The sequence below is a fragment of the Macaca thibetana genome, chromosome 4 (genome assembly GCF_024542745.1).
Source record: "Macaca thibetana thibetana isolate TM-01 chromosome 4, ASM2454274v1, whole genome shotgun sequence".
NCBI classification, from domain to species: Eukaryota; Metazoa; Chordata; class Mammalia; order Primates; family Cercopithecidae; genus Macaca; species Macaca thibetana.
Window position 1 is genome coordinate 16,128,749 of NC_065581.1, and position 21,026 is coordinate 16,149,774.

The 21,026-nt window shown below is 41.3% G+C and overlaps 1 protein-coding gene and 1 pseudogene across 2 annotated transcripts; one reads left to right on the forward strand and one right to left on the reverse strand.

The window, feature by feature from the left end:
* Positions 1-1,015: 1,015 nt before the first annotated feature.
* MYLIP (myosin regulatory light chain interacting protein) lies at positions 1,016-20,152 on the forward strand. 2 transcript variants are annotated; one of them, XM_050788037.1, is made up of 7 exons: positions 1,016-1,379; positions 2,526-2,716; positions 13,475-13,660; positions 14,574-14,771; positions 15,253-15,417; positions 16,449-16,869; positions 18,546-20,152. In XM_050788037.1, exons 1-7 carry the CDS (start codon positions 1,293-1,295, stop codon positions 18,633-18,635), a joined length of 1,338 nt encoding a protein of 445 aa, XP_050643994.1. In that variant the 5' UTR covers positions 1,016-1,292; the 3' UTR covers positions 18,636-20,152. The 2 variants fall into 2 exon arrangements, with proteins under 2 accessions (XP_050643994.1, XP_050643995.1); XM_050788038.1 differs by lacking the exon at positions 14,574-14,771.
* Positions 20,153-20,282: 130 nt separating this feature from the next.
* On the reverse strand, positions 20,283-20,363 carry LOC126954139 (uncharacterized; annotated as a pseudogene).
* Positions 20,364-21,026: the final 663 nt, after the last annotated feature.

A 21,026-nucleotide genomic window follows, 5' to 3' on the forward strand; every position in this document is an offset into this window, starting at 1 on the left:
ATCAGATGCTGAATGAATGTTTAATGAATGAGTGAGATAAGGCAGGAGATAGAATGAGCAACCTGAGAGAAGGCCTGGTGCCCTGTAAGGCGTTTTGATTCAGCAGAACGAGTAAGGAGAAGCCCTTCTGGAGGGTAACACACCAGCACTAGACCAAGACACCTGGCTCACTGGTCAACTGCAAAAACTTTCATACTCAGACTGTTTTTCTCAATGATGAGGTCTTAATAAGGAACAACGATTATGCCTCCCAGCAACCCACTGTGGCTAAGCCTGGTGGAAAACAGTCTTTTTCCTTTCTTTTTTTTTTCTTTGAGACAGAGTTTTTTGATCTTGTTGCCCAGGATAGAGTGCAGTGACACAATCTCAGCTCAGCTCACTACAACCTCTGCCTCCTGGGTTCAAGCGATTCTCCTGCCTCAGCCTCCCAGGTAGCTGGGATTACAGGTGCCTGCCACCACGCCTGGCTTTTTTTTTTTTTTTTTTTTTTTTTTTTTTAGTAGAGACAGGGTTTCACCATTTTGGCCAGGCTGGTCTCGAACTCCTGACCTCAGGTGATCCGCCTACCTCGGCCTCCCAAAGTGCTGGCATGAGCCACCATGCCCGGCCGAAAACAGTTTCCTTTAGGCTTTGGGTTGCTCCTTTTCGTTTTTGCTTTCACAACCGAAATGCGTGCTCGGAGTGATCCAAGATATCTGAAGAACAGTGGCAGCTTGCAGGTGTTTAATCACCGTAAATTCGAGATGGCAGAAAGGCGTCCCCGCCTGGAGCCCCGGGCGATCGCTCACTCCGAGCAGCGTCGCCCAGCGGGCAGAGGCGGCGGGTGTGCTCCCGTGCCTCCTTCCCTTCCCGCAGCACTTGGCGCGCGCAAGCTGCCACCTCCCGGGGCGGCCGGGGGAACTCAGCCGGCGCTGGGAGGCGGGGGCCGCGGTCGAGGGGCGCCGCTATTGGCTGACCGGGCGGGGGAGGAGGGGCGGGGAGACCGTGATTGGCGGGGACCCGAGCTGAAGGGGGCGGGGCCGCTATATCAGAAGAGTCCCTGTCGCGGCGCAGGCAGTTGAGCTGCTGGAGTGCGGCGCCACCGCGGAGGACAGGGGGAGCTGGCGGGCAGCGGGTGAGGGGGTGGCGGGGACGCGAGTGGCGGCCGCGGGGCGCAGGACAAGGGTCCGCAGAGCTGCAGCCTTCGAGGGCCAGCCCTCTCCGAGTCCGGGGCTGGGTCCCAGCCGTGACAAGGCGGCAGCCCTGCGCACACCAAAGAGAAGGCGGCTGTGGCGGCAGCGGCAGCCCCAGCCATGCTGTGTTATGTGACGAGGCCGGACGCGGTGCTGATGGAGGTGGAGGTGGAGGCGAAAGCCAACGGCGAGGACTGCCTCAACCAGGTGAGGGCGAGGGGCGAGAGGGGGCCCCGGAGGGTCCTGCAAGACCGAGGGGCCTCGCAGCGAAGCCTGGCACCCTGGCGCGCCGCCTACTAGGGGCCGGGAGGCACTGCGGCTGCAGCCGGGGAGGAGCGCGTCCCCTCCTCTCCACGGGCGTGGGGCGCGCGGTCTCCTCCTGGCGTGCGTGGGGTGCGCGGAGAAAGCGTGCAGCGGGGGTCCCCAGCGCTGAGGGCCTGGCGCAGCCCGCAGCCGGGATCCACCCCCCAGCCCCCCATCATCCCCCCAGTCCAGCACTTTCCCGGAAGAAGGCGGCTCCGCACACCTGCGGCAGGTATGTGCGTGATACCGCCTGTCGGGTCCCCGCGGCGCCTGGCAGTGCCACCCGCGTGCCAGGATGGAATGGAGTGACTCGAAGCAGTCTCGGGCCCCAGGGGTTCTTGGCAGATAAGCCGGGCCCTTGTCTCACGCTGCTTCTCAGGCTGCTGCTCTCAAATGCACCGTTCACCTGCATCTCCGGGTTTGCGGGGGACGGGAGGAATAGGTTTGGGTCATCTATTGCTCGGTTGTTTTTAAGCATGTGGTTCCTTAAGAATGAGGGAGATCGGTGCCAAATAGCGCATAGGTGGTATGGCAGACAGCAAATGTGATCCCAGGAAAACGCTATACCCTCAACCCCTCTAGCTCTGAGATGTTTGGGAAACCGCTTGTGAAGCTTAGCTGACACTTGTGGCGTGTTGCCTCAATGTATTTGATTTTTGGAGTCCAGATGGTTAAAATTGCCCAGATAATAAGTCGCCAAAAATCAGCTGTGCAGAGTATGCTGGTGGAGGGAATTCCGGTCATTGGAATGAGACGGAAAATACCCTGTAGTTTTCCCTCCTCATCTTTTGGAAGGCTACTTTTGAGGACTCTTTTTTTCTCTATTGCAATTGGTCATGCCCTAGATGTTAAAAGGAATTATGAGTCTCCATACTATAGGTCGTAGTTTGGTGTCGTTGGAGCCGTAGAACTTTGTTTTTCCAGTTTAGATCAGGAATTGTAACACTACTGAACTTTGTAAAAAGTACCAGCAGTCGGCCTCCGGGAGTCGTTGGGTTTGCTTTGACATGTACCATTTGCTCATCCAGGCTGCATTCCTTTTTGTTTTAGGTGTGCAGGCGACTGGGAATCATAGAAGTTGATTATTTTGGACTGCAGTTTACGGGTAGCAAAGGTGAAAGTTTATGGCTAAACCTGAGGAACCGGATCTCCCAGCAGATGGATGGGCTAGCCCCTTACAGGCTTAAACTGAGAGTCAAGTTCTTCGTGGAGCCTCATCTCATCTTACAGGAGCAGACTAGGTAAAGTGAGCTAAAATAAACCACTGTCAAATAGACCTTTGGTTCCCTTTAGAAGGGCCGCTGCACCTTCCCAGAGATACTCACAGGCAAGTTTGTTTTGATGCGGAGTCCATCTTAACTTACGTTTTCCATGCCAGTCCTTTTGTTGAGGTGAAGAGGGAGCTACCTACTTGGTCCGAGTGCATTTTCCAATTCATTTTTTAGTTTTTCTTGTCTTTACAAACTTGATGGGTGAGCAGAGTTGAATTCTTACGAACACTTCAGATAAGTGCTACCCCAGAAAAAAAAAGAAAGAAAAACCACCTGACCCGACTGACTGACTTCCTGATAGCATCATCTAATGCCCGATAGTAACCTCTGCCTCAGCAGTGTTACTATAGGTCATTGCAGACTGTTCTAACAGAAAGCAGGAAACAGTTCCTCTTGGGTTACTTAAACTTGGTCAGTTTCTTCAGCCTAGTGTCAGATTACAGTGTGCAGCCAAGAGTTCTGTTTGACTTCATGCAGAATTTTTAAAGTTTTTAAGTTTCTTGAAAATGTAATTTCATGAACTCTTCTGAGGCTGCTGTAACTGAATTCCAACCCACAGATATGTTACACAGGATTGGTGAGTTTAGATTGAATTTATCTCTCTACGTTGTAAAACACCACCAGCAGTGGTAGACAACTGAAGCATGTAGTCTCATTTTTCACACAAAGTATGTTCTCCCCTGGACTCACTCTAATACTTTTCTCAAGAACGAGCCAAACTAGGAAATTGATATTTAATATTTATTGAAAGGCAGGAGACTTCAATCTTACAGTGGCATATAAAAAATTAAAAAGGAAAACAGCTACTTTAAAGACATAGCGAACTTTGGATCTAAGTTCTAATGCTTTTCATAATTCTTTGGCTGAGAAATATGCCATGCATGTGAAAAATGTGATTCTAAAAATTTTAAGTAATGATGAAGGAGCGTTATCCTTTAACAGTTTTTTACATGACATTTGCTTGTTTGTTTTACCCAAGGACTGATAAAAACTCATTTTGAAAAACTATTCATTTGAATTTGAAATCTCCACTTTGCCTTGTAATCGAGCTTTAAAGGTTGAGGCAGATGTTTAATTTTGTTTCTGAATGAAGATGGTATATTGAATTCTTGGTACTCCTGAAAATATCTTGCAAAATATTCAAGTGATTGCATGCTTCAGGATGTTTTAGCTGTCTGTATTAATCAGAATAGGCTTTTAAAAATGATTATTTAAAGCTGATTTGTGAAAGCTTTGTGCTTCACTGTCATAACTTGCAGTCAAATACAAGATATAACACAACATACTGGAATTTTCATTGTGTAGTCCTATTATGATTTTGTAATTATTTCAAGATCTCTAGATGCAACCCAGTTTTGATGGCACAAATTTATTTTTTAAATCTTCAGAAGCTTGGAGTACCAAATAACTGCATTTAAACAATGGCTGCAGTGATAATAGCATAATACATTTGTTGTATTCAGACTTTATAATTGACTAGTAGATGGTCTCTACCTGTGCTTTCCTGTAATTGGATTAGTAACTATTATCAAATCAATTTTATTCATGTAAGAAATAGGGACATTTTATGAATTATAACTCAAATCAAATTTCCTGTCTTGGTTTCTCCTTTATTGATTCAATGGACTTGGACTCTTGAGATTCATAATAGTACTCAAAGAATGTACATACCTAGTTCAACTAGGTAATTTTAATTGATTTTAATTCCTTTTTGAAATTGCATTGAAAAGTTAGTGTGGCCTTAACTTTTAACTTGCTTTTAATATATTGGTGAATTTTACTTGGTTTTGTGGGGTTGGCTGAAATACATAACTGACACTTAAGTTTTAGTAACTAAAGTGATTTGTAATTAGCATTTATACCTCTTAATTAGGACATCAGAAGCTGTACTGGATCCAGTTTACAATTAGCATTGTTTTTGCATGCATGAAACTATAGAACAAAAATACTTATATTTACAAATGCTAGCAAATGAAGCTGGTTCATAAACTTCTTTGATGTTTAATTATTTGTTGTAAAATATTTACATAAAATGCCATGAATATACAATAGGTCTGTTTATGTAGTGAGTAAATTTAGCTTTGACAATCCAGTTATGAGAGGTGATTTTTTTACTCTTTTCTAAATCATGAGAGTGCATGTAGTATAGTACACTGAAAGTGTCTAGACAGTTTATTAAATGGTGCTGAAATATCCTGGCAGAGTTGTCCTCTGGGGACAATCAAGGTAGCCAAGTTGGGGAGGGCAGTTAACATATTAGTTCATATCAGATTAGGGAGGCCCTTGTGAGAATGATGGGCAGGAAGGCCTGTTTGTCAAAGGACAGCACCAGGGAACCAGGCAGAAGCCCTGTATTGTAGTTTCAGCTCTGCCATCAACTACCAGCCATCCAGACTGCCATGGGCCCAGCTCTGCATCCTACTTGAAAGCCCCTGAAGAGATGGTTTCTAAATTTCTCTTAGCAATAACTTTTTTCATTGCTTTCGTGTCCTCTTTATATTATTTTCCTTAATGTTTTCCTAAATATGTGTCTCCGAAAACAGAAAAAGCACATCAAGTGTTTGTTTGCTTAGAATGGTAGGTAGAGTTCTGATTTGGCCTAATTTTAGATTTGATTCTTCTATCTAGATTATGCTTTGCTCTTGAATATGAACCTCAAATGTAAAAGGAGAGTCTTACTTTTCAGCTGGCATATTTCAGCGATGGAGACAGCAGGCATTTTCAGCAGATGTTTGTGATGCCATGGAATAAAATGAATAGTGAAACAAATTAATGTATTCTGGAAGTAGATCTGAAATAATAATCATCTTGGAAATTCTTGCCCTTCAAAGGCTTTGAGTTTACTGCAATTCTGACTGGATTTTGTCAACATTTTCAAAACCAGAGATTAGAGAAGTATATGCTTCATCTTCACAATGGTAATTATACCATCCACTGCCAATAAAAATCTGTGTTTTTTTTTCCTGACTTAGCCACGTTTTAGCAGAGCTCTGAAGTCTTTGCTAGGAGATGTTTTGCTTAGGTAAGGCTCACCAACACATGGATTCTCTTTTCCAGAAAACAACCCCAGTCCAAGAGCTCTGTGAGTCCCAAACTAAATGTTCACAGAAATGCTATAATCCTGGATGTTAAATTTCATCCAGATTTCAATGATGCCAGCAGTGATGAGTTTGACTCTGACTCGTCCCTTGTTAAATCTGTCCTATTCTGACCTCAGCTCCATCCTCAGCCCTTGGGAAAGCCTTCTCTAGCCTTGCTTGGGAGACTAAACTCCCCCAGGACATCATGTATCTTTCCTTTACGGCATTTAATGAGCTTATAATACTACATATACTTATGTGGCAATTTGTTTATTATCAGTCACTCTAATAACCTGAACTCCATTAAACAGAAAGCTGATCAACGTTGTATTCCCAGAATCTAATAATAAGTGCCTGTTGCATATTTGTTGAATCATCGAATTAAGAACTTGGAAGTAAACAAAAATGGAGTTAACTGATATAAATTTTCCTAACAGACGTTGAGATGTTTTTCACTTTGCTTCTATAAACTGAAAAGTTGAGAGTATCTCAAACAAACCTCACCATTTAAAAAATGTTTTATAGTGATTATTTTCTACTTGAACTTAACTTAGAGCTTCCTCACATTCTTTTGCTTCCTTTCTTTCACCCCCTCTACCCCATCCTAGACCTTGTGTTTATTGTGGCTATTAGTTCTTTCCTAAAAGAAACTACCACTTATCTGGGCCGTCTATGAAGGTCAGATAGTTTTCAAGTTATAGCATCACTTTAACTGCAACCCATTTATAGTCCTAAGTACATATTAACTAGGTATTTCCGTCTTCCAACAAAAATCATTTTTAGATGTGGAAATCTAGGAAAGATTGCATGCCCAAACACAAAATAGGCCCTGGAAAGTAAAAACAGTAAAAGCAGCCATGTGGTTATTTCCAAAGAAAGTATTTAATCAAATTTTGAATTTCTGATTTAATTTTTTCTTTTGTTAAGGCTATAGGATGTTTGTGTTATTATATGTGTTTATTTCAGCCAAGAAACACCTGTCTGGGTACCTTTAGGCCCTTTTTGACTTTCTGGTGCTTATATATTTGTATGAAATATTCAAAGAAGGTTTTTAAAATGTCATTTAAAATTAAATCTGAGCATTTAGAAGGCACCTAGGGTCAGACTCAGGGTGACCAGTGTTGAGCAGCTGTAGGGACACTGGGTGTGTTTCCTCTGAATGGTGTCCCACTGTGGCCTGTTCCCAGCCCTCTTCTGTACCAGCAGCAGGACCTAGCAAGTAACTCAGGATGTAAAAAGATGATGAGGTCTGAAAATTCCTGAACCTTCCCGGCCTCATGGAATAAATGTACCAAAAGGCATTCCTGGCTAATCTAGATTGTTGAGAAAGAGATTGTAGTTAACACTTTTAGATTTCAGGACTGCCTAGATTGGTGTTTGCCTAGGATAGGTATCTACTGTGAGTGAATAAGCACATTTTTTTAGAAGTGCAGATTTTCTGCTTTCAATTAGAAGTGTTCTTCTGGTGTGGGTTGTGATCGCTTTTGAAGTTGGAAATTTTCTCAGCTGCTGCCCTCCACATATTTTAACCGCTTTAGAGCAGGAACACTTTCATCAGTGATTCTCGTTTTGTACTTTCGGCTTTGAAAAGGATCTCCTTAAGCCTACATAGAGGCCTAACTTGGTAATTATTTGGCTGTGACAAGTTTCTCAGTGGCACGCCCTCCAGGAAGTAGATAGATGTGGTGGTTCATGTTAGATATGGCTAGTTATTTGAATCCTTGACCCTAAGGGATTTTTACTAGTATTTCTTTATTAAGTTCTTATGAAAATTTTCAAACATACAGGAAAATTGGAGATTTTTTACAGGGAACACCTATATATATACACACTATATATGTGCACACACACACACTATATATGTACACTATCTATATGTACACTATATATTCTATATAGTGTATATATACTATATATCTACTTTAGTATGTATTACATATTCATCCATTTATCAGTCCTCTACCCACCCATCAATCTGTCTTACTTTTTAGATGCATTTCAAAATAAGTTGTATATAAGTATGTTTCGCCCTAAATACTTCAGCATGCATAACATTAACTAGAACTCAATGTTTGCAGTTTTTTCTTTTGATGTAAAATTTATGTAAATCCTAATTGCACCATTTAATGATTTTTGACAAACGGCTGTGCTTGTTTAAATAAAACTGCTATCAAAATTTAAAACATCCTCACTCCAGAAAGTTCCCTCAAGCCCTTCTGCATTCAACCCCTCCCCTTCTTCCCCACCCCCGTCCGCCGCCTGCCACACCTCTGTCATGTGTTCATCTACCAGAGATGAGCTATGCCTGTGCAGCTTTATCTATATGGAATCTTGTGGTATGCACTCTTTGATGTCTGGCTTCTTTTGTTCATCACAGATTTTTCGAGATCCATCCACATTGTCGTACGTATCAGTGGTTGGTTCTTTTATATTGCTGGATAGTATTCCATTGAATGACTCTAGTGTTTGTTTATCCATACTCCTAATAATGAACACCTGTTTTCCAGCTAGTATGAATAAAGCTGCCATAAACATTCTAGTATGTACCTTTTTTTTTTTTTGTAGACACATATTTTCATTTCTCTTGAATAAATAAATACCTAAGAGTAGAATAGCTGGGTCATGGAGTAAGTAATCATTTCATTTTATAACTGCCAGACCTTTTCCCAAAGCTATTTGGCAATTGTGCTATTCTGTACTCCCAGCAAGAATGTAAGAGTCGAGTTCCTCCACATACCTGCCAGCTTTCTGGTGGGTGTGTAGTGGTAGAGTGTTGTGGTTTTAATTTGCATTTCTCTGACAACTAATATTAAACACTGGTTCATGTTTTTATTGGCCTTTCATGTATCTTTTTCAAAGTATCCAAGTCATTTACTCATTTTTGTTGTTTGCTTTTTTTTTTTTTTTTTTTCTGAGTTGTACAAATTCTTCATGTACCCTAGATACCAGTCCTTTGTCAGATACATGTTTTGTAAATGTATTTCCTCCTGTGGCTTACCTGTTTTTCTGGTGCCTTTTATGAGTAGAAGTTTTTAATTCTGGTGAAGCCTAATTGATCCACTTTCTTCTTTTGTGATTTTTGCTGTGTCCTGAGAAACCTTTGCTACCTGGAAGTCATGAAGATACTCTTACGTTTAGTTTTTAAAGCGTTACGATTTTAGCTTTTACATTTAGGCCCATGATCCATCTTGAACTGACTTGTGTTTTACTGAAATGAAAGATACAAAACAGAAAACTCTCATAGCAATTCTGTTGTGATTTGAGAGTTTTTAAATAAAACTTGGCAGTCAAAGTTTGGTTTAAAATAAACTGTGGTTAGGTGACTCACTGGACTGAAGCGGGCTGACTGATGATGACAGTGGCTTCTGACAAGGGGAGAGCAGAACCAGCCATTACTCCCTATGGCTAGAGTCAGCCGTGGCTTTCCAGGAGAAATACAGTTCAATTATTGGTAATTGAGAGTTTGAAAAAAAAAATAGCCACTTAACTGTTTTAAAGATGTAGGTTAGTTCTTAAATTTTGAGTTTAATAATGAATCTGGATATAGTTATTTTACATTTGTCATTAAAAGCTCTTCAAAATGGTGTAATTGGTGAGGTCACTGGAGGGCAGTAACTGAGAGGGATCCTCTGTGATGCGCAGATCAATAGCTTCCAATTGGTTTGCAGGAAGTTCTGCTTTGATTCCTCGATAATTGCTTTATGAGACAAGCCAGTGTTTAGAGGAAAGTTCTCTGATTACAACTCTTAAAAGATAAATGATCTAACTTCATTCCTTAGCACTGTAAGAAGGAATTAATTTTTAAAAGAGAGAAAATTTGAAGTACTTTGAAAGAAAAATACAGTAAGAATATGTGATTCATTTTTAAAATTAAAATTTGGCATATCCTCACATTCACTCCATTAAAAAAAAATCGTCCATAATGCTCAGTAAATGTTAATTCATTTGTGCCCATGATGCCAGGACATGAGTTAGCCGTAATCTTATGCCTGGGGCCCCAAAATGTGATCCATGTATTAAAAATGTCAGTTTTCTCAGTAGCTGGGTGAAACTTAGAGTCATGAATTAGAAGGTATAACCCGAAGAATGTTTAAAAGGTGCAGTTCGAGCTTAATTTGTGCTCATAGGACATATTCATGGACATTTGCTTAAGACAAAGAAAACAGTTTTTTCCAAAGGCTTTCTTTCTGTTTGTGATTCTAGGATGTAGCCTATATTGAATTGAATATGTCATCTACTTTTGATCTTTAGTGCAAGAGCATTCACTGCAGGCACAACTTCTTTGACCTCTTCTGCTTGTTTTGATATGATTGGTAACCTTTCGCCTACTTTACAATAAAAAAAAAAAGAGGGGGCAAAACCCAGGAGCCCAGATAGTTACAATCCAGATGGTTTGAGAGGAAAATACTAAGAGAAGATACTTGATTCAAAACCACCCATAAATATTGAGCCATCATTGAAGTTCTTGTTAGAAACGTATCTCTGAGCTCTGCTATCCTCTGTCTTGGAAAGAGCCTGTTAGAGTGCTGACCTTTGCTACTAGTACTCCGTCGTACTGTTCTCCTGGAGAACATAAACTTGTCACCCAAAAGCTAGATTGTGGCTGGAGTTATTTTGATGGGATATGTCTCTTCATTCTAAAAGGCTATATGTCCATCTAAAAAGGAACTCTCAGACATGTTTACCCTATAACCCCAGCTTAGGGCTGGGCACAGAGGCAATGCAAGACAAATATTTATTGACTGGAAATGAAAAGGTTGCTTTATAGCCATGAAACTGCAAAATGCAGGAAGGGCCTATCAGAAAGCTGACATTGACAGTAAGGAGAAGGATCTTTCATGCTTATCAGGCATCCTCTGCAGTCCAGGCTAGAATGTGGAGTATGTCCAAAAGGTCAGTCATCCCCCTTGCTAGACCTTTTCTTAAATTCTGGCCCATATGCTGAGAAGGATCAGTGGTGCTCTCAGGCTGCCTGCCACCTGTTTACATTCTGTTACTGCTTCTTTGCCTTTGATTTTGGCCACTGTCTCTCCAGAAGTGTAGGCATGGACAGGTTGCAAAAAGACGGGGAATTGATTCAAAACTCTTCTTACTATTTAGTAAAGCAGGAGCTAGTCTCTAACTTTAGACTTGAAAAATAAGTTAAAAGTCACTTTTGCCTGTAATCCCAGCACTTTGGGAGGCCGAGGTAGGAAGATCACAAGGTCAGGAGATTGAAACCATCCTGGCTAACACGGTGAAACCCTGTCTCTACTAAAAATACAAAAATTAGACGGGCATGGTGGTGGGTACCTGTAGTCCCAGCTACTCAGGAGGCTGAGGCAGGAGAATCGCTTGAACCCGGGAAGTGGAGGTTGCAGTGAGCCGAGATCATGCCACTGCACTCCAGCCTGGGTGACAGAGCAAGACACCATCTCAAAAAAAAAAAAAGAAAAAAGACGCCACTTTTACATAAGCAGTAATTAAACTAAGAAGACTTAGTTTGTGGCAATATTCTTCAAATCTTTCAGAGCATAATTTCTTCTTTAACATAAGCATAGATACAGATTTTAGTTTCCTAACAGCACGCCTCCACCACAGTTGAATACAGAGATGGGTACATTCACCAAGATGACGTTTATCAAATGGTCATCTAAGAAACCTTTTGAGGCCTGCAACAGTGTGGTAAACCATGGCTTGCTGAGAATGCTAGATCTCAGTCCTCAGAGAGCTATTTTACAGCAAGTTATTTTTGTGGTGATTCCTTTGCCCCAATGGGGGCTCCCTTCTCAGTTTAGCAGTATGTCAGAAATACTTTAAAGATTAGCAGATGTTTGGGTTAATAAAAAGCATGTTTATCTTCTTTCAGGCTATTACACATTCTTACTATGATTTCTTTACAGGGACTTTGAAAAAAGAAAAAAACTGTAGTATTTGGCAGTTTCATCATTTTAAATATTTCTTTATCATTACAGAATGCACAAAACATTGAATTTAAACACTTCTTAGTGAAAATAAGATTAATGGCTCTTGTCAGCCAGACATTTTAGACTCTAAGTGTAGCACTTCCTTAGATTTGTAGCCTCACTGTCTCCTCTTAGCTGATTCTTACTTGTTCATGTTCCTCTACCTGGAATGTCAGACACAGATATATTATAAACAGAAGCAGTGTTAGGGACGTCGCACCTGGCCAAAGTTATAATTCATTTGTTAATGGGAGGAATATTGTGGCAATATTAACCTTGTTTGAGAGGTTATGACAAGTCATCAAAGGAAGGTTAAAACTTCACATTGGCCAGGGACACATGTTATAACTGAGGCCAATCTGTCTACAGCAGTTTAGATGCTCTTCAGAGTTTTGGGCAGTGTGACGAGTATCTGAATTTTACAGGAGTTTTTAAGTGTGGCATACCTTTTAGTAAATGTATAGTATTGTATACAACTAGGAGAGGCTCAAGCAGGATGAAACTAAGGCTGGAAAGTAAACTAATCACACATAATATGCAGTTTTATGTACATTTTTGGAGCGCTCTGATGTTCGAGGCACTTAAGAAGTCATATATAATATACATGTTATGTCAAATACTGTAGTAGAGGAATAGAGGATTTGCATGTGATACAGACCAATGGGTATCCAAGCAAGGGGACAGAAAGAATGGCCATCAGGACAGAGGGAGCAGCAAGACCAGAGACACCATGGCATGAACATGCTTCCTGGATTTTCCAGAGAGGAACTGTTCCCTCTCCTGGGGCATAGCAGCTGCAGGGAATGACAGGAGACGTGGCTGGAAAGCTGGGGCCAGATGGCGGAGACTCCTCAGCTCCACGTTAATGACGTGCTCCCTTGGCAAGCCGTACAGATCCCTTGAAGGATTTTGAGCAGAGAAATGACAAGTTTACACTAGAAACAAGCAGCATGGAAGGTAGGCTGCCTGCATGGAGTCTGGAGGAGGAGAGCAGCTCAGAGAATAGCGTAAATTCTTCCTGCAAGTAGTATTGAGGAGGTACAAACAGGAGCATAGAACTGGATTTAAATAGTTTTCAGAGACAAGAAAGTCAAGTGAAATTGGACAGAGTCCAAAGTCAGTCTGTGGTCTCCATTGGGAGAAAAGGGCTTTGGAAAGAATATATGGAGTTTGGTTTTGAATGAGCCGAAATTGAGGTAGTGAAGAATATCCAGGTGGTGAAGCCTATAGGAGATTGGACATTTTTCCTGTGATTCTTAGGAGAGAAGCTGGCACTGAGACTAGAGATAGGGGTATCATTTGAATAAAGGTGAGAATTTTGTCTTTATGTATAGGGTTCCTTAAGATTCTATGAGAATCTATGTCAAGATACATTTTTTTCTGATTAAAATAATTTATTTTAAAACACTATAATGCAGAAACGTATGTGTAATTATTTTATGTTTTGTAGCCTTAATGTTACCAAACTTGTATTAAATAAGTTTATCTTGTTGGAGTCACAACGTTTATTCCAAAGAAACTCAGTTCTTACTTTGATTTTGTCTTAATACTGATGGTTTTTTTTTAAAGTTCTTTAATGTTAAGCATTTTCAGTGTGACTTTTTAAATTGCTCTCCTTAAAAGTGACTGTGAAATTGCTAAGTAGGCTGAGATTGATGTCAGGTTATCCCCAAGCGTAACCTCACTCTCACCTTGCTCTGCAGGCATATCTTTTTCTTGCACATCAAGGAGGCCCTCTTGGCAGGCCACCTTTTGTGTTCCCCAGAGCAGGCAGTGGAACTCAGTGCCCTCCTGGCCCAGACCAAGTTTGGAGACTACAACCAGAACACTGCCAAGTATAACTATGAGGAGCTGTGTGCCAAGGAGCTCTCCTCTGCCACCTTGAACAGGTGAGGCTGCCATCAGGGCGACTGCTTATATTCATAGAGCTATCAAATGTATGAGCATTTCCAGAAGAAGATGAATCTGTGGTACATACACATAATTCATGAGGTTAAGACTGGGCCATTGCCCAATTTAACCAAGTATTTTTTAAAAATTTGTTAGCCTTTTACTTGAAAAATATATAAACACAATATGAAATGCTATATAATGAGAATTTTTTAAATCTCTGCCTTTAAGTACAAATCTCCTAAAATAAAAAAATCTATTATGTATATTGGTGTTTTCTTCATCCCAGCAAGAATTAAACCAGGAGATCTAATAGGCATTTTAGTTATCTATTCCTGAATAACAAGTTACCCCAAATCTTAGTGGCTCAAAACAACAAAAATTGTCTCACAGTTCTGTAGGTCAGAAATCTGGCCATGTCTTGGCTGGGTCCTCTGGCTCATGAGACAGTAGTCAAGCTGCAGGTGGAACTCTGTCTCATCTGAAGGCTCAACAGAGGGTGGCCTCCATGCCAAGTTGACTCCTGTGGTTTGTTGGCCTGCCTCCTTCCCTGGCTACAGGGGCCTCAGGGGTCAGCTTTATACTTATAAACTATATGTGGACAAATGCATGAGACTTTCCAATATGTAAATTTGACTTATGTATATTTTTAGAGACTTTCCATAATTCTTCAATTCATCACCCATCCAGCATCCCCAAAGTGTTTTTACCAAGTATTTAATAGTTGAGATCCCAGTGTCTTAGAGGTTTTTTACAGTAAGTTCGCTAAATACATGAAACATCAGTAATACATAAGTTTTAAGCTGTTGTGATTCATAAGTGTTAGTATATTTCACTTGTGAAGACTACATGGGTTTATCTCTAAAGTTAATATCTGTATACTTAATTCTCTGTCCTCTTGGTGTCCTCCAGCATTGTTGCAAAACATAAGGAGTTAGAGGGGACCAGCCAGGCTTCAGCGGAATACCAAGTTTTGCAGATTGTGTCGGCAATGGAAAACTATGGCATAGAATGGCATTCTGTGAGGGATAGCGAAGGGCAGAAACTGCTCATTGGGGTTGGACCTGAAGGAATCTCAATTTGTAAAGATGACTTTAGCCCAATTAATAGGTAAGCCAAGACTTAACTTTTTTTGACCTAAGCATGTGTATACATCTGTAGCTCTCAACATAATAGAAAGTAGGAAGGGATTTACTCGACAGTCAGCTCTTAGGAATGAAATATTTCATTTTGGCATGTATATTAATTTTATTCAGGCCTGAATAACCATTTTAAATGTTACTCAAGGTATACAATGTGGCAGAGTTAACATTTTCCAAATAACCCATTCACTGCCATAAAAAACTTGTTTTCACCTCTAGACATGCATGTGTACACACCCAGCACTTGCTCCTACACTTCCCTCCACATATGCCCAACTGCTTTTCACTGTATCTTTATGACGAGGCAGCATCATGGTGATGTGATAGCCCCAGAGGAAGCGTCTGATTTTTCTCCTAGGTCATGAGCAAATGGGGATCCCACAAAAGCACACACATGGTGAAGAATCAGTCCTTCTAGATCTGCTTTCTTTTCTCTTCCCGTCTCTTAGGATAGCTTATCCTGTGGTGCAGATGGCCACCCAGTCAGGAAAGAATGTATATTTGACGGTCACCAAGGAGTCTGGGAACAGCATTGTGCTCTTGTTTAAAATGATCAGCACCAGGGCGGCCAGCGGGCTCTACAGAGCGATAACAGAGACGCACGCGTTCTACAGGCACGTATCTCATGTGCTTGGTCACCTCAGCACCGCAGTTCTAAGGTTTTTAGGTGACAGCCAGGTTTCTACAGTTCCTTGGATTGTTGTGTCAATGAGTCTAGTACAGAATTTAGGAAATTCTGAACATTTTGTTTCTGCAGTAGCAGTGGAGTCCTTGTTAATGTAGTCTTGTTTTACCCACAGAAGGTGCATGTGTGTGAGCCACACAAACACATTCTCTGCTTGCCTCCTACCATATTTTCTTATGCCGTTAATCTAGACACAAAGTGTGTTAGGAGATTTCTACGCCTATTTAATCAATACAACAACCCTAAGAGGTTAAGTATTATTACCCTAATGTTAAAGATGAGGGAACTGGGAGAATAAATATTTACTTAGTCTAGCACTCAGGTTCAAAGCCAAGTTTGACTACCCTAAAGGTAACCCTGAGTGGGTGGGCCTGCTCCACTGCCCAGGAGAAGGATAGCACAGGTCATCTTTTCTTTCTGGCAGAGCTGCTATCCTGAATCCTCACTGTGTACGAAAGGATTTTTTAATAACAATATTGATCCCCTCATTTCAGAGGGTACTTTGAAGCCAAGTTGTGATTGGACTCAGGTATTTGGACAATTAAAGTTAAGAAATTTAAGTCGTAGGCATCTTTAAACTTTTTTTATGTTAAAATAGATATACAACTTGTGAAACAGAATGGAATATTTGTAGACATTTCTAACATAAAAGCCAAGACTTCAAGGCAGATGCCCTTTTTCTTCCATAAGCAACTTGACTCGGTAGCATCTGTCCTGCGGAGGAGATATGTGCTCACTGCCCTCTGTATTTACTGCTTTATGGAAACCATAACGTTAGGAGACGTTAGGGAAACAGAGGTGTAATCACTGAGGATATCTACCAGATGTAAAACTGGAAGGACTTACTTTCATACGTGCAGACAAGAATATGAAACATCTGCTTGTTCTTGTTGACAACAGCTAATAAGGGGGCTGCTGGGCTCTTTGGTGTTAAAGTAGATGTTCAATCTTGCCTTGCAGGTGTGACACAGTGACCAGCGCCGTCATGATGCAGTATAGCCGTGACTTGAAGGGCCACTTGGCATCTCTGTTTCTGAATGAAAACATTAACCTTGGCAAGAAATATGTCTTTGATATTAAAAGAACATCAAAGGAGGTGTATGACCATGCCAGGAGGGCTCTGTACAATGCTGGCGTTGTGGACCTCGTTTCAAGAAGCAACCAGAGCCCTTCACACTCGCCTCTGAAGTCCTCAGAAAGCAGCATGAACTGCAGCAGCTGTGAGGGCCTCAGCTGCCAGCAGACCCGGGCACTGCAGGAGAAGCTGCGCAAGCTGAAGGAAGCCATGCTGTGCATGGTGTGCTGCGAGGAGGAGATCAACTCCACCTTCTGTCCCTGTGGCCATACTGTGTGCTGTGAGAGCTGCGCCACCCAGCTACAGGTAGGGGAGTCAGCTGCCCACTTTTGCCTGCAGCCTCACCTATCCCTCCTGTTAATGGGGAGTAGGAGCCAGGTACTGGCTTGCTCGTGCACCGACGGGAAATGCCCATCTTCACCTGGAAACGGTCTTTGTACTTGGTGACCTAAAAGGTATCGACCTTTAGAAACATTTTAGATGAGTGTACTATTTTCAACAACATAATTACTCCAAATTATACAGTGTTTTCAAGTTCTGAAAATGAGGCTCAGATTCCTGGGTAACGTACCTAGTTAGCAGCTGACCTGAGGACTAGAATCCAGGCCTCCTGAGGCCTGGCCCAGGGCTGCTTCCTCTATTTCAAGTTGCCTCCCTTTTTCTGACACTTAGGAGGATGGTCTTTATTACTTAAGATATTTGGGAAAGAGGCCAGGCGCGGTGGCTCAAGCCTGTAATCCCAGCACTTTGGGAGGCCGAGACGGGCAGATCACGAGGTCAGGAGATCGAGACCATCCTGGCTAACCCGGTGAAACCCCGTCTCTACTAAAAAATACAAAAAAAAACTAGCCGGGCGAGGTGGCGGTTGCCTGTAGTCCCAGCTACTGGAGAGGCTGAGGCAGGAGAATGGCGTAAACTCGGGAGGCGGAGCTTGCAGTGAGCTGAGATCCGGCCACTGCACTGCAGCCTGGATGACAGAGCGAGACTCCGTCTCAAAAAAAAAAAAAAAAAAAAAAAAAAAAGATATTTGGGAAAGAATACTTCTCAATTATCCATGGATGGGTTGTTGACTCTGTGATATTAGTGATTAATTTCCTTTTATGATTGCAAATGCCTCAAGGGCATATGGGTTGACTGTTATTTATTAGCAAGTCAAACTAATTTTAATATTAACAACAATAAAAAGAGAACTCACATATAGTTTTCTTCCTTTCTTGCATGAAGAAGAATTTTAAATTTCCTCTTATAATAAGTTTTTTCAATTTGTTTTTATTTCTCAGGTGTTTGCCAAATGTCACTATGGTTTTATGTAAAACTGATCCTAAATAATACTTAGTCCTTCAGAAGCTGCTAATTTCAGAGCTAATAAGACCAAACAACCCCTGTGTCCTTTCCCCAGAAGCAGTCATAGGCTTGTCTTTTTCTGCCCACCCAGTCCAACTCTCATCCGTAAGTCTCTCCTGAGGGCTGATGATGGGCACGGACTTTCTGAGAAGTCAGCCAGGAATGTGGAGCTGCCACCTACGGCGAGGAGCAGAGCCACCCTCCCTGGCCATGCGGGCATCAGCCCAGAAATGTTGGCCTGACTCAGTCAGCTGAGCTAAGGACACACAATTTCAAGAAGGGTCTGCTGCATTGCTGCCCGAAGTGTTATAGTCTACTCACGTAGAGACCACACTCTGCACAGAAAGACGCCTTCAGTAATTGCTTTACTCAATGTACTTTGTTTAGTGTTTGACTAAAAATATAATTAATTTCCTTCAGTTTATACTCTTTCATAATATTTATGTTTAAGCCCTTGTAAAGTATAAACTTTCAAACTTGTGAGACAGCAAAGATCTCTATCATTTGAAAGCTAGAAATCACTGTGATCACAATTGATTTAGAAAATTAAATGCACTAGAGACCGGGGGTGCACGCAGAGACACAGGACCCCACCAAGGCTTGCATGCTAACAGAGACTGTTGGCTTTTCTTTTCCAGTCATGTCCCGTCTGCAGGTCGCATGTGGAGCACGTCCAGCACGTCTATCTGCCAACCCACACCAGTCTTCTCAATCTGACTGTAATCTAATCTGTTGTGCTTTTATTGGACTTGCCATGTTTCCATGAACTGCACTATTATAAACTATAAAAATGATAGATTGTGGAGAAAGTAATTACTCCAACACCCATCTGCCACGCGATGTTAAAAAAAAAAAAAACAAAAAAAAAAGGAAGAGAAATAACACAGCTACTCCTCACTGCAAAAACATATCCATGTGTAGAATCAACAACTGCAGTGGTGGGGACCAGGAGGAGCTCTGGGACGCAGACACGTTCCTTGGATGTTGATTTTTTTTATGATCAAGTAAAAGAATAGGTAAAGTCTTTGATGTCAGTGAAGTGGCAACATAGCCAAAAAGTTGGGTACCTTTTAGGAAATGATGTTGTAAGTCTCCTTAATGTATCCCGAGGTAAGTTTCCTACTGGCAGCAGATTTTGTAAGAATTACTTTTAAGAATTTCGTTCTTTTTGTATGGTCATGGAGCTCCAACCGTTTTTAATAGGAAAGTTTTCCGTAAGTCGTCGTTTTAATGTCATTTCTGTCTTTATAACTTGATCAAGAATGATTGGAAGGCAAACAGATTTACAAATCAATTCTGTGACTTTTAAAAAGTTGAAGATGTCAGATCTAAACCAGTGTGGCTAGTAAAAAGCAGCTCACTCAATGTGGGTGGCTCCCTATTCCTTTATGCTCCCTCTATCCCTACCCCCACAAGGCTTTCGATTATAAAATACTACCAATTTTGTTATAAGATTACTGTGGAGTAGTCAAGGACTCCCCGGGCCTTCTGCGCTGGTGGAATATTTTATTTCGGACTGAAAACAGAGAGCACTCTCCTTGGGAAGGGAAAGCAGAGCTTGCTGAGTGAGAGACAAAGCCTCATGGTGTACAACTGAGGGTAGTTAACTCATCACTTCTCCCAAGCACTCGATCCAGCTTCACCCACTGGTGTTGCTTTCCTTGAACTGTCAAGCCTTTTATAGCCTTACCATAAGTATTTAGATATTGTGTCCTTTTCTGTGTTTTGTTTTTCTTTGGGGGTGGGGGTGGGGGGAGGTTTTGTTGTAAAGTAACTGCTTACGTATTAACTTTGGGTTGTCCCCTCTGTATGTTTCAAAGGGGTTTTGGTTCTTTTTGCTTCTGTATTCTTAAACATGTTTTCCACTCCCACTTGGGCATTTTGGAAGCTGGTCAGCTAGCAGGTTTTCTGGGATGTCGGGAGACCTAGATGACCTTATCGGGTGCAATACTAGCTGAGGTAAAGCTAGAAACCTACACTGTCACTTTACTGAGATTTCTGAGTATACTTTTCATATTGCCTTAATGTAGCAGTAATGTGTGTATGCATTTGTTTCTTTGCACAGACATTTTGTCAAATATTAAAACTCTACTTTTTTATGGCACATATTAGCATATAAGCCTTTATTCCAAGAGGTATTTATTTTTTCACTTGTAAAAAAATAATGTTTCCACGTAAAGAACTCTGTTATATCCTAGAGGACTCTGTCTTTTTATATTCAGGATAATAAAGACTTTAAAGCAAACATGGATGTGTGTATTGTCATAGTTATTGTCATTTAAGCCAGTTTTATTTCATTTCAAAGAAATAAGCAAGGGGTAACATCACAGTTGGTATCTAATTTGCTCCTACCTGGAATTTTTTTTTTTTTTTTTTTAATAATTTCAGTGCTCTACAAATTCAGAGAAACTTCTCTAGTAACAAACTATAGAAATGATCCTTGAGAGTATAGTCTTCCTTTTTTTTCAAGAAAATTTGAAAATATTTAGGGTATTGGTTCTAATGGAGCTCACTTCACCTAGTTACTCTCTTTATTTATGTTTTTGGGTGGTGGGTTGTAATGTAGTAGAAAATGGGGTCATGTACATAAGCAGATGAAAAGAAAAAATTAGGAAAAGTATTGGAAGCTATTGGAGAAGGAAGGAAGTGGCAAAGTTGGAAGTTAACAATTAAAAAACCCAGCTGGTGCTTGTGCTGCTGGTGTGTGGCCCGCTCAAGACAGGGGAGTGGCCTAGGTCACAGCAGTAAGGGCCTTGGGCTACAGAAGCTCGGACTGTATTCCCGCAGGACTGCTGGTCTACTCTTGCTAGGCCCTAACTGCTCTATGCTTGCCAGTGCATGGTCATCTGTTTCTTCAGAAATACATTTTGGAGTAAAGAATATTGTACATAATATATATAAGTGATCATTATCTGTAGCAATTGGAGGAAGTAAATTTATTTTGTTTAATTGGAGGCGGGGGATTTGTTTTTACTGTGCCTATAACCTAAGTCAATCTTCCATTAATTTCTAGGAATTAACTCATTTGTTCATTCAACACATTTATTGAAATCTACTAAGTTATTGAGCCCCTGGAAATTTAACAGTCATCAAGACATAAATGATTCTGGATGCCTGTA